This window comes from Enhydra lutris, unplaced genomic scaffold (assembly GCF_002288905.1).
Source record: "Enhydra lutris kenyoni isolate GAN:26980312 unplaced genomic scaffold, ASM228890v2 scaffoldscaffold18, whole genome shotgun sequence".
Lineage (NCBI taxonomy): Eukaryota > Metazoa > Chordata > Mammalia > Carnivora > Mustelidae > Enhydra > Enhydra lutris.
The window spans coordinates 21,344,792-21,357,412 of NW_019154102.1; the positions used below are offsets into that span (position 1 = coordinate 21,344,792).

The window sequence follows — 12,621 nt, forward strand, 5'->3', positions numbered from 1 at the left end:
CTGTAATAGAATGCGTGGTGTGTCCCTGGGTTCTGTGAGTCATTCTAGTGAATTCTCAAAGCGGAGGGGGGTCATGGGAGCCCCCCAATTTGCAGTGGGCTGTGCAGAAGTTGCCTGGAGACCCCACTTGCAGGCAGCATCTGAGGTGGGGGCCATCTTGTGGGATTGGAGCCCTTAACCTGTGCAGTCTGTGCTAACTCCAAAGTCATTGTTAGGACTAACTTCAAGTGTAGGATACCCAGTTGATGTCAGAGAATTGGTTGGTGTCAGAAAACAGCAAGCAGGACCCAACTTGATCCCATTTCGCACCTCTAGCTGATTTCATCCACGCTTCCTTGAGTTGATCAGGTTTGAGACTAACTCAACAGAAACTGATGGATACGCCGATGTGCTGCTTTGCAGTGAGACCCTGTGACGTCCCTGCTTCAGGGGGTTCCTGCTGCTTGTGAGCCCGGACTTAGAAGACAGAGAGGGAAGTGAGGCATCCTGGTGAAGCCACATGAGCCCAAAGTCCCCAGCCCCCAAGGGGTAAACAGCTGAGCAGAATCAATACTCCCACTGGCTGGCCAGTTCATGACCAGAATCCATTCTCCCTAAGTCAGTTCAAAGTTAATGGTTCCTTGGTTCTCCGGTACTTCAGGTGGTTATAATCTTATCAAAACGGATCACATTTTCTTAAACTCATAAAAATCTAATTATATGTCCCCTATCTCACCAGCGACCCACTGGCAAGATGTCAGTTACTGCCTTGCAAATGGCTTGTGCCATCCTTCTTGCGTGGCTTCTTCCCAGTTTCAATCTCAGTTTCTAGTTTCCCTCTTCTCCTGTTCCGACAGCTTTTTCCCAAATCCTGGAGTCATCCTCCCACAGGTCCTCTGACTAAGAAGCCTGCAGCACCACTGAAGTGATGGAGACACTGTCCTGCGAGTGCCTTGTCCCAAGGGGGGTTGGGAGAGCAGCTTCTGCCCAAGAAGAGCTTGTGTCATGGAGGCCACTGTCAACTTGGCCAGCGGTTAGCGGAGCACACAGTGGGTGTACAGGGTGAGGAAGGGGGTGGTTGCCTACACACAGTTCATGAGGCCGTGTGTGTGCATGCGCGTGCATGTGTGCATGCATGTGTGCGTGCGTGTGTGCGTGCATTCGTGTATGTGTGTGTGTGCGCGTATGTGCGTGCGTGCATGTGTGAGTGCATGTGTGCCTGCGTGCATGTGTGTGTATGTAGGTAGAGCATCCATGGAGGCCTGTTACCTCCTGTCCATTGCAATCTGACCTGGGAGGAAAGGACACAGGAGGAATCTGGAGGCACCCATTTCTGGACCAGTCAACAGCTCTGCCTAAGACCCCAGGAGTGTCTAGCAAACCCCTTCACCTCTGTGTGAAGGGAGAGTTGCTTGAGGTCCTTCCCCAGAGGCCCAGAAGAGACCCAGGGGTGGCAGAAGAAAAGCAAGAGCCTGCTTTCATTTCCATTTCCCCACACTCAGGAAGGGCCCAGGCCAGGCCCACTCAGGAGCTGATTCCTCCTGAAGCCTGACAGCTGAGGGAGCCTCAAAAGCAGAACTGGAAGGGTAGAGTCTGGGCCAAGAGAGGGCATAGTCCTGCAGATGTGGTGGCCTCAGGTGTGACCAGCCCAGTCCTTCCCCCTCTTCCCTGTCCCCATTCCTGTCCCACCCCACGCTCCCAGCTCTAATTTCTCCTATAAGAACACCATCTGCCAGCAGGAAACACCAGGAGGCTGCTGCTACATCCTTGCTGGGAGGTTTCTCTGTTCTCTGGCCAGAATAAATCATATGGATATTTTATACATTAATACCAGAACTGCTCATCCACTGGGACCTCTTACACATTGGTTTTTCCTGACCTACTAAAGAGCACAGGGTCACACTTCTAGAGGTGCAGATGCCTAGCTGCAGAAGCTTTTCTCTTTCTTTTTATTATCTATTTGAGAGAGAGTGGGCAAGAGAGAGCATAAGCCAGGGGAGGGGCAGAGGGAGAGGGAGGACTCCCCACTGAGCAGAGAGCCTGATGTGGGACTCGATCCCAGGACCCTGGGATCATGACATGAGCTGAAGGCAGAGGCTTTACCGACTAAGCCAGCCAGGCACCTACAGAAGCCTTTCAGTCACCCATATCGACCCTTAACAACACAGGGTGGTAAGGTGCCTTCCAGGGAGTAGCCAGATCCAGCAGTTTTGAGGAAAAGGGGAGACCTGAAGCCAAGCTGGGGCCCTCAGCATCTGAAAGCTGACAGTCTGCTGTCTTCTGGCATCTCTGCAGGTCTTTATCTTGAGAATAACCCTTCCCTCCTGCTCAGTCTGTCCAGTAACGGGGAGGCTAAGCCCATACCCAATTCCCAGGCCCAGGAATGAGCATGTGGCTTGGTCAACATAACCCATCTCCCTGATCTCCATTATAGCTTTAGGGATGAGCATGTCAGCCAAGGCTGGATTTTTGTTGGAACTATTGGGAAAGGGACCACATCCCACTGAAGCTGCAAAACCAGGAGGAGCTACCCAGGTCGCTCCTGGGGAAGGTCTGCCTGGCCCTTGGCGCTAAGCCAACGCAGTCAGAGGGTAGGGCTGGAGAGAGGCAGCTTCGGGGCAAGATGTGGGCATCCAGCTGCACGAAGTGTCCCAACTTGGCATCCCGTAGCAAATCCAACAACAGTAACAGTGATCCCTCCCTTCACAGGCCCCGGTGCCCCCTCTCACCCAGCTTCAATTCAGTTAACCTTCTAACTGTTCTCCCTACCTCTAGTCTTGCCCCCCGCAAGTCTTGTCACCATATTGCATGTATAATGATCTTAAAAAAAAATCAGGTATCCACATACACATTCTCTTGCTCCCTCAGCCAAGGAGAAGCAAATACCCCAGCTGCAACGGCCACACACACGCACCCAGATCTCAGTTTCTAATATCATTATCCGAAAAAAGAAACCAGGGCTCTTTGGAGAAATGGCTGATTCTAGGACCAGGGCAGGACATATAAAAAAGGCACCCAGAGTATCTTGTGCCTGGAAGTAAAGAGATGCTTTAAAAAATAATAACAATTGGGGCGCCTGGGTGGCTCAGTGGGTTAAAGCCTCTGCCTTCGGCTTGGGTCATGATCCCAGGGTCCTGGGATCGAGCCCCACATTGGGCTCTCTGCTCTGCAGGGAGCCTGCTTCCTCCTCTCTCTCTGCCTGCCTCTCTGCCTCCTTGTGATTTCTGTCTGTCAAATAAATAAATAAATCCTTAAAATAATAATAATAATAATAGTAACAATAAAAATATTGTTTATTTTTGTCAAAAAAGACACAGGAGCTACATAAAAGAGAGCCTACTGGCCCAAACTGGAACCATTTAAGTAAGAAAATAAAGTTGTAATCGACTATAACCCAAAGTATAAAATCCATGAATCCATCCTGATAAAATAAATGTCTGAATAAATAGATAAATCTCCCACACAGAAAAATTGCAAATAATTTGTGTGGCTATTCCATCTTCAAGAAAGTAGGGTGTAACTCCCCAATTCTGAAGTGTGGGCTACACACAGTGATTGCTATTATCCGAATGTTCATGTCCCCCTCCACATTTGTATGTTAAAATACTAACCCCCCAATTGGATGGTAGTAGGAAGTAGGGCCTTTCGGAAGGATTAGGTCTTGAGGGATTAGGGATTAGAGTGGAGTCCTCATAAATGCGATTCGCACCCTTATTAGGATAAAGGCCCCAGGGAACTTGCTTGCCCCTTCTCCCATATGGAAGGACACAACAAGACACAAGGAATCTGGGACTGGGGGGGGGGGGGGGGAGGCCCTCACTCCAGCATGCAGAAGGGCAGGTACCCATGAAGGGACCTCACTGGAGAAGTGGGCGCTGGATGTGGGGATTAAGTGAGCCAAGACCACAGGACGCTGACCCAAGGCACAGACTCCCAGTAAAAGTATATCCTCACTGACTCGGGCTCTTTCTGTTTGGAAAAACGACAATAGGGTGGAAGGGCGGGGCTAGTCTTATCATTACATCCACATGCACAGGACCCAGGAGGGTCTGGAGGACTGGTCTGGATCTAAGGTGGCACCAGGAAGCCACGCAGCCAGAATCCTTGGGCCTTCATTCTGCTGCCCTCCCCTCTGCAGCTCAGCTACTCTCTCCCCTGCACCATTCTCTTTTCCCTGCCAGATATGCTCCCAGGCGCTCTGCCTTTCTGCCCCATAGCTTCTGCTTGTCCCTCGTTTCTGCAGGTGCTCCATGATGGCCCTAGCAGCCCTTCTTTAAGTCAGGGCCCTCCAGCTAGACTTCCCTATTAGTGGCCTCATCCCCAGGGTGTTTCTACCCCAAATTCTTTCCCAGAGAAGTGGTCAGAAGGTCCTGCTCACATCTTCACACCAGGACCAACCTCGTTCTGAACGCCACCTGTTCACCCCAGTGGTGGGTGACGCAGTCAATTCAAGCTACGATATCAAGAATACTATAGACGAAGAGGCTTACACAAGGAACGCTTGCTTCTCACCATTCTGGAGGCTGAGCAGTCCAAGGTCAAGGTGCTGGCAGGTCCAGTTCCTGCTGAGAGCATTCTGGTTTGCAGACTGACGACTTCTCATTGTAAACTCGCCTGGCAGAGAGAGAGAGGCAAGATCTCCTGTCTGTTTTCATAAAAGCATGAATCCCAACGTGAGGGCTCTACTCTTGGGACCTAATTCCTTCCTAAAGTCCCCACCTCCTAACACCATCATGCTGCAGGTTAGAATTTCAATGTCCAGGTTTTGAGGGGACACAACCCTTCAGTCCATAGCAGCGAGGGAAGGATCTCGTGCCCTAAATAGTGCAAGCTGACCAAACAGATAGCATCTAACACTGAACGGATGAGACTGACAGTCGTTTCTTAGTCACATATCACAGTCTGGAGGAGGAGACACCACATAGGATGCAGGTGTCCTCGACCCCCATGGCGGTTATACCCTTGAGCAGAGGGAAACGGCAAGGACTGTGGTAGGCAAGCACTATAGTAACCAGAAGATACAGTGGCCCTGATTCTGCAAGGGGATGTGATCGGCGCGTTGGAATAGATTCCTGAGTTGGCGGGCAGGTGGATTTGTGGAACCCAGCAGGTTGCAAGTTGGGTGGAATGCAGCTGGTGCAGTGGATAGAGGGATTAGCGAGGTAGGGTGACTCTCTGATGAGAACTGGCTCAAAGATGTCACAGCAGCACATGAAACTATAGACCTTACAGTACAAGCTTCTGAATCAGCTGTCCCGGTGACAAGTGCCACCTCGGGAGGCAGGTGGAATGGGGAGCAGGGCCACATGCTGCTCAATATGGCAGCCCAGATATCAGGACTAACATGGCAAGTGGGAGAGTGAAATGGAGAGCAGCACAATACTTGGAAACCCAGTGGGAGAGCTTCCTAGAAGCAGCTTGTATTTAATTTCTGTACCAGCTCGTGCTAGGACTGGAGAGCCAACACTGGGAAAAAATAAAATTCTTCGCTAATTTTCTGCTTGGAATTACAAAGAGTAGGAACAACAAAATCTCTCTCTCTTTTTTGAAAGAATTTATTTATTGGGACGCCTGGGTGGCTCAGTGGGTTAAGCCACTGCCTTCGGCTCAGGTCATGATCCTGGGGTCCTGGGATCGAGTCCCGCATTGGGCTCCTTGCTCGGCGGGGAGCCTGCTTCCTCCTCTCTCTCTGCCTGCCTCTCTGCCTGCTTGTGTGTACTCTCTCTCTCTAACAAATAAATAAAATCTTTAAAAAAAAAAAAAAAGAATTTATTTATTTATTTAACAGAGAGAGCGCACAAGCAGGGGGAGTGGCAGGCAGAGGCAGAGGGAGAAGCAGGTTCCCGGCTGAGCAAGGAGCTTGATGTGGGACTCGATCCCAAGAGTTTGGGATCATGACCTGAGCCAAAGGCAGATGCTTAACTAAGCCACCCAAGCGTCCAACAAAATATTTTTTAATGAAGATGTAGAATTCTTTCTTGCCTACAGCAGCCATACTGGCTTGCCCATCTTCTCTGCCCTGACAAGCCCACGCCCTCAGACCTCAGCAGTCTCTGGAACTGGCCCACAAATGCTCCTGCATGGACACGACCACTGCCTGACCATCCCTTACCCACTGCCATAGTTTGAAAATCCCATTTGGGGTGCCTGGGTGGCTCAGTGGGTTAAGCCTCTGCCGTCAGCTCAGGTCATGGTCTCAGCGTCCTGGGATTGAGGCCGACATCGGGCTCTCTGCTTGGCAGGGAGCCTGCTTCCTCCTTTCTCTCTGCCTGCCTCTCTGCCTACTTGTGATCTTTCTGTCTGTCAAATAAATAAATAAATAAATAATTGTTTTTTTTTTAAATCCCATTTGTCCCATATTTCTTCAAGCTGCCTCCTCATGCCCCTGCCCTAAGCCTGACCCCTTTGCACCCAGAACACCACCTGCTGGTCACAGTCATTAAAGGAAGATGTCCTGTCCCCAGGACCCTACTGAGGGCCCAGATGAGGACCTAAGGAGAGGAGGGCGCTCTGCTGAGCCCACCCCTGTGCTCACACCACATCCTCCCTGCTCCCCCTCTACTCTCCTCCCAGTGGTTCATCCCCTGCCTGGATCCCCGCCTTGGCCACCAGATCAGGGTTTGGACTTGATACCCATGAATGGGGTCTGAGTGAAGAGTGGGAAACATGGCCAAGTCTCCCCTTCGGGAGTAAAGCCAGACAACAGAAGATTGTCCAGTGAACATCAGAGAGGAAAGGCCACTGAGAGGGTCGTGACACTGCAGAGCTCACTCTCCTTTATTTCAATAAAAACCAGGGGTAAGTACTGCTTATATTTTGTGGCATTTCCAGGGCCAGGTCTTCTCTACCCCTTGTCATTTTTGAGCCCCCAGCTGCTTCGTGGGGCTACCCCAGAACTTCATGTCCAGCGGAGCAGATGGCCTTGCTGACACTTTCACCTGCACATCCAGGAATAAAATATGCCCGCAAAGGTAAAACACGCTTTACCCGGCAGTAGTGCGTTCCAATACAGTTTGCAGGTGAACTCTCTAGGGACAGAGGACCACCTCCTCTATATCTAAAGGGCAGGGAGGAAATGCAGCCCGGAGAGGATGTGCAGGAGGCGAGGCAGAGGGTCTGGGTGGAGGACTGCAGAGACAGAGCTGGAGCACGGAGTTTGCAGAGTGAGGCGGAGCGATAAGGAGCATGGATACTGATCCAGCTCTAAAGGAAACTTGTTTCCACATCAGCCCCTGACCAGAACCAGATGCCCCCATCTCAGAGAAGAAGGGGCTCAAGTGACAGGAAGTGTGGAGCAGAGGACAGTGGGGTCATGGCCTGGACAGGGTCACCAAGTGCAGAGCTCTTCCCACTGAGAAGAACACGGCCCACGAGGCAGGCGACTGGGAATTCTGTGGGATGAACTGGAAAAGCCCTAAACATCGGTATCAGAATTGTTTGGGTGGTCTGAAGCGACCTCCATGTGATAAAATTGAGGCTTCTCTGAAGGGACAGGGTACCCCAAGGTCCTGATCACCTTACAGGTGGAACTTTTAAATCCTCTCTGCTCTCCTCTCCCTTTCCAAGGTCTCCTTTCCATTCCAGCTGCCTCTATGGGGTCAGAGAATTCCCAGCCAAAGCAGAGGAACTCCAGGGTGCCTCTGAGACAATTTTGAAGCCAGAAAAATGAAGGTGCAAAGTCACACTGGAATTGGAAGAAAGAGGGGCATGTTCTCGAGTTCGACAAGCATTGGAGCTCAGTGTGTGAGCCTGGGGCCAATCCTGTCATGGTTCTGATGTGATGTAGGGCCGTTTACAGATGAAAAGGAACTTATTGTCACAGGAGGCATCGTTCCATGACTGAAGTGAGGACATCTTTATATTGGCACAGTGTTCATTGTTCCCATGATTGTTGGGCTCACCTGGAATCCAGAACCTACCAAAGGAAAAAAACAAAGCAAAACTTTGTTTCCAATGAAGAAATGAATGGCTTCAACCCCAGCTATGACCCTGGGTGATCATCACGTTTTTGCACCCGTGCCTGAGAGGAAGGGGATAGGGCCAAGCCAGCCCATGGCTCTCAAGGCCCTACACAAACCCGCATGGCAAAGCCCAAGACTTAGAACAGGGGCCCTGCTGAGGCTGGTGGAAGGCCATGCTGCCAAACCCCAGAAGCCATGGAGATGCCACGGATTTGTCCCCAGGCCCACAGACAATGAGTGGAGGAGAACAGGTAAGAACCACAAACCCTGTAGTCACCCCATCCTTTGCGCCCTGGCCCTGACCCGGGTAAGTCAGGCCGGGAAGGAGGCTCTGGGGCTTACCGTGCACTCTGGACCTTGTCAAATGGAGTATTATCCACCCAGTACCAGTCCCCTTCACTCCCAGCTTTGGTCAGGCCAATCCAGTAGAAAAGTCCACCTGCCATCTTGTACAGAAACTCCTGTAGGAAAGGAGAAGGAGTGAGATGCTGCCACGACTCACAGCTGGAACGTCTGGCCCTCTGGGTGTCCTTCACCTGTCCTCCGTGACAGCACACACTGACCTCTCTCAAGCCCCTTCCCTATCCAGAGTCCATCTTCCAAATTCTGATTTATCTTTGCCCCACAACTTACAGACTCAGGACTTAGGCCTTTTGGCCCCTCGGGAAGCAGATGCTGGAGCACAAGAAAAACTCAGCTGAACCCCAGAGCAGGGACCCCAGGAGAAGGGCCCAGATCATGACAACTAAACATAGTGAGCACTTAACATGGATCTGCTCAGCTCTTCTCTGAAGCAGGGACTATTCTCATGTATGTTTCATGGATGAGCAGGCTGAGTTGATGAAGTTAAGTAACCTACCCAGGGCTCTAGAAGTAGTTAGGGGCAGGGTTGGGGCTCTTGACCAGACTCCAGAGCACACACTGTTACCTGCTCTAGCAGCCCACCTCCCAGATGAAAGGGACTCATTCAGTATTCTGCTGACCAGGTAGGAGACTTCCTGGGTTACGTTAATGTTATTAATGCCTTTGTTTTCTGGGCCCATGGAAAGATCGTACCTCCCAGCCCTCTCTGAAGCTGGGACTAGATCTTCATTTGCTTTGACCAATGAAATATGAGCAGAAGTGATATCTGTTATTTCTAGGCAGAAGCTTAAGGGCCAACATACAATTTGCCACGTTCTCTCTCCCTGCTTCAGCAATTGTAGAAACACACGATGAGATGAAGTCTCTTTTGGCGTCAGTCCTTGAGTAACCACAGCGGGCAGAACCCCTTGCAAGCCTTTGCTGGACAGGCAGTGTAACGGAGAAGTCATCCTCCACGGTTAGGTCACCGATATTTGGGGACTTTTGTCACTGCAGCATACTCTTGCCCATCCTGCCTGATACAGCAGTTAATACACCCCCTTCCAAAAGCCCGTCAGAACAGCACTCACTCACCTGTTCACTCTCTGAGGCCACTGAGGTCAGCTGTGAATCCCTGGACATACAGAACTGCTGGGCACTGTACCAGGTCTTTTGGACTTGAGAAAAGTAATAAAAGTTCTCCTTGAAGTACTTCCAGCCTTGAGAAATCATCTGCAGAATGTCATCTGGAGAACAAGGGTGAAAGATGAACACTGGGGTTCCTGTTTCCTTTGGGTGCTGTCTGTAGGTGGCTCTTGAGTGGGATCTCAGAGACAGCAGTGGGTAGGGCTGGGCTCTGGAGCCCAGGGGTTCTTGTGTAAGGGCTCAGGGACACTGTCCCACCTGCTGAAGGTCTGGCTGAGAGTGGTAGAGTGTCCGGGCTCAGAGAGGGGAGAGTTAGAGACATTGATCAAGAATCTGTCTCTCCTGGAAGAGGGAAGCAATTCTCTGTTGACCATCACAAGGGGCTGAGCTCCCCAGCTTTGGGGAAGGAACTCAACAGATAAATAGCTAGGTGTGGGCCAAAACAGAGACTCCCTAATGCCTTCATATTCTGTGCCTTGGTGTGAGAGCCCATGCTGGTGCCTGGTCCCTTCTCTCCAGCCCCTAAGTCCTCCAAGCCCACATCTAAGCCCTTGCTTCTTAACTGTCCAACCACGCCTGCCCGGCTCCTCTTCCCCTTCCTTCCGCACACACCAGCCTGCCGGCCTCATCCCTGTGGCTGGCAAGGTCCCACGGGCCACTGGTCAGCTTGCAATGTTCTTTCCTGAGTCACTTACTTTGCTGTCTGAGCAACTTGCTGATGTTCTCCAAATGGCTCTGGAGTCCCTGGATCTTTGCATTTAAAGAGCTGGCTTTACCCAGATCTCTTTTTAGTGCTGGAATCTGGGCATTTAAGTCATTGACCTCCTCCCATCTTCTTGTTAGCATCTGGATCTGGGCAGCAGCATCCCTCATACCAGCTTCCAACTTCTCAATCTGAGAACGCACATGAGCCAGGCTGGCATTTACCATCCGGACCTGAAGGCTGGTCGCCTCCACGCCGCCTCTGTTCCTCTTAATCTCAGAACCCAGAGTGCTGATGTTGTCCATGCTGCCTTTCAGCAACTGAGCATTGGTCTTTACATCTGATATTGTGCGCATAAACCAGGGATCTGGATTTGAGAAAGTCAAGAGGTGAGCCAAGGGGATTCCCAGGGCCTGGGAGTGTTGTCAGGGTGATAAAAGGAGGGGAAAGGAGGAGAGAGGCTCAAGCTCCCAAAGACCTGTTGCTCACGCTCCATTCATTTGTGACATATTCATTCAACACACATGCAATGGGAAACTAGCGCTGGCCAGGAACTCTTGCAGATGCAGATAATGCAAAGACTAATAAAATACAGACCACTGGAGGACCTCACAGGCAAGTTGAAGTGGGGATTAGCACCCAGTCCTAAATTTCCTAAATTTCCTAAATTTCCTGCTTTCTGGAGACCTGGTAGAAGGCAGAAGGCTCTGCTAGCGGAGAACAGGAGGGGCTGGACAAAGCAGAAGTGGAGGAAAGATAAGTCACACATCTGGTGAACAAGGAGGAAGTCTCCTTTGATGGGCCCTCGGTAGGGATGGGAAGAAGAACGAAGAGAGCATGAAGGGGTCCTGGTAAGGATGGTGAACCACAAGATCTGTCCGCTCATTGGCAGCTTCTCCAACTAGTCAGTTGGGGCTGAGGATACAGTTGGAAGTCCTTCTTTTGTGGGGTCAGGAAACATTCTGCTCACTGCTAACAGCTGCCCATAAGGCTCCAAATAAAAGGGACACAGTTCCAGGGGTGGGGATGACATGGGATGAAGAAATGGGTGAATGCTTCCTGGGGACAAAAGAACACATCCTTGAGCCCAAGCATGCAAGGGCTGATCCCAATCAGGAAAATCTCCCCAGAATCGGGAAGGAGAGAGCAGCAGCTCATCTTCCTGGGGACAGGGGACCCCGTGGCTGTACCTAGAAAGAGGAGAAATGAGACAACTGGAAAAGCCAGAGGTGGGAGACGCAATTGGACAGCAGGAAGGACAGGGTCTGGATGTTTAGGGAGCTGATGGTGGAGAAGAACCAAGCTGGGACGATAAAACCCGAGGACTTACAGAGAATGGCCTGCAGCAGGATGGAGGCCGCGAGGCCCAGCATCAGAGTGATGACTGCAGCCCGGACCATGAGAGGCTTCCTCAAAACCAGGCACGGGTCTGTCTTGGGAGGAGACTCTGTCAGAAGAAGAAGAGAACGTTTGTTGAAGGACCTGCCAACAGCAGAACATACCACAGCAAGCAGACTCTGAGTAGAGGCTGGTGCTTGCCTCGGGGCCAGAGGGAGATGTTCTGCTTATCCACAGTGAAGTGCGCATCCGGGACCTCACTCTCAGCAGCCTTCATCCCGCACGCTCACCCCTGCAGCACAGGTGCTTCCAGCCGGCTGGCTCCCCGAGGACCTTTTATCCAGAAAAAAATGGGAAGTGAGTACCAGAGGAGGAGGTCTTATCATCCCAAAGTTCCCCATTCCTGGTTTAGACACCTTGTCTGGCCTCAGCCTCTCTGCAAAGTTCCAAGCTCTCAGGAAGAGGCCATTTGTCTTCTCCATGGGCCTGTTACACAGACATTTTAACTCTACTGTCCCAGCGCTACTCCAATTCTCTCATAAGACTCCTTTCAACCCTTATCCATCCACACAGGCATTCATACCATAAATACACACTGAGTGGCCTCCTAGGTACCAGACACTGTACAAGGACTGGGCCACAACGATGACTAACTCATAGTCTGTACTCCAGCAGCTCACAATCTGGTAGGAAAGACAGACCAGAGCAAATCAATTACAATAGAGTGTGATGGGCATATGCACCATTCAAGCAAGTACAGAGATGGAATAATGGTAAAAAGGTCCAAGGAGAAGGATTAGCATATTCAAAAGTAAGGGGGCATAAGACAGCATGGAGGGCCATTTGGTGGTGCTGGAATATAAAGTGTGTGACAGGAGTGGGAAGGGCATAGGGCGAGAGAGACAACTGGGGTCATAATAAGCAGCTTGAACTTTGACTTATGGATGACATCAAGCCAGTGAAGGCCTTCAGGCAGGAGAGAGACAAGGACAGGGCCACTGAAGAAGGTTCACTCTGATAGTGGTGAAGAACATCGAATAGGATGTGGGAAGCCTGGAAGCAAGGCTTCCAGGGAGACCACTGGAATCATATACTTGCTGTTACTAAGGCATCCCAGATGACAGAGCATCGCTTTATAAAGTGGGGCTTGGA

At 51.0% G+C, this 12,621-nt stretch overlaps 1 protein-coding gene across 1 annotated transcript; it reads right to left on the reverse strand.

The window, feature by feature from the left end:
- Window positions 1–7,743: 7,743 nt before the first annotated feature.
- Window positions 7,744–11,746, reverse strand: LOC111148202 (CD207 molecule). The gene is made up of 6 exons (XM_022504664.1): window positions 11,671–11,746; window positions 11,462–11,578; window positions 10,124–10,498; window positions 9,378–9,529; window positions 8,283–8,401; window positions 7,744–7,894 (listed from the first exon to the last, which is right to left on the reverse strand). The coding sequence occupies exons 1-6, from the start codon at window positions 11,744–11,746 to the stop codon at window positions 7,744–7,746; spliced, it is 990 nt and encodes a 329-aa protein (XP_022360372.1).
- Between the last annotated feature and the right edge of the window lie 875 nt (window positions 11,747–12,621).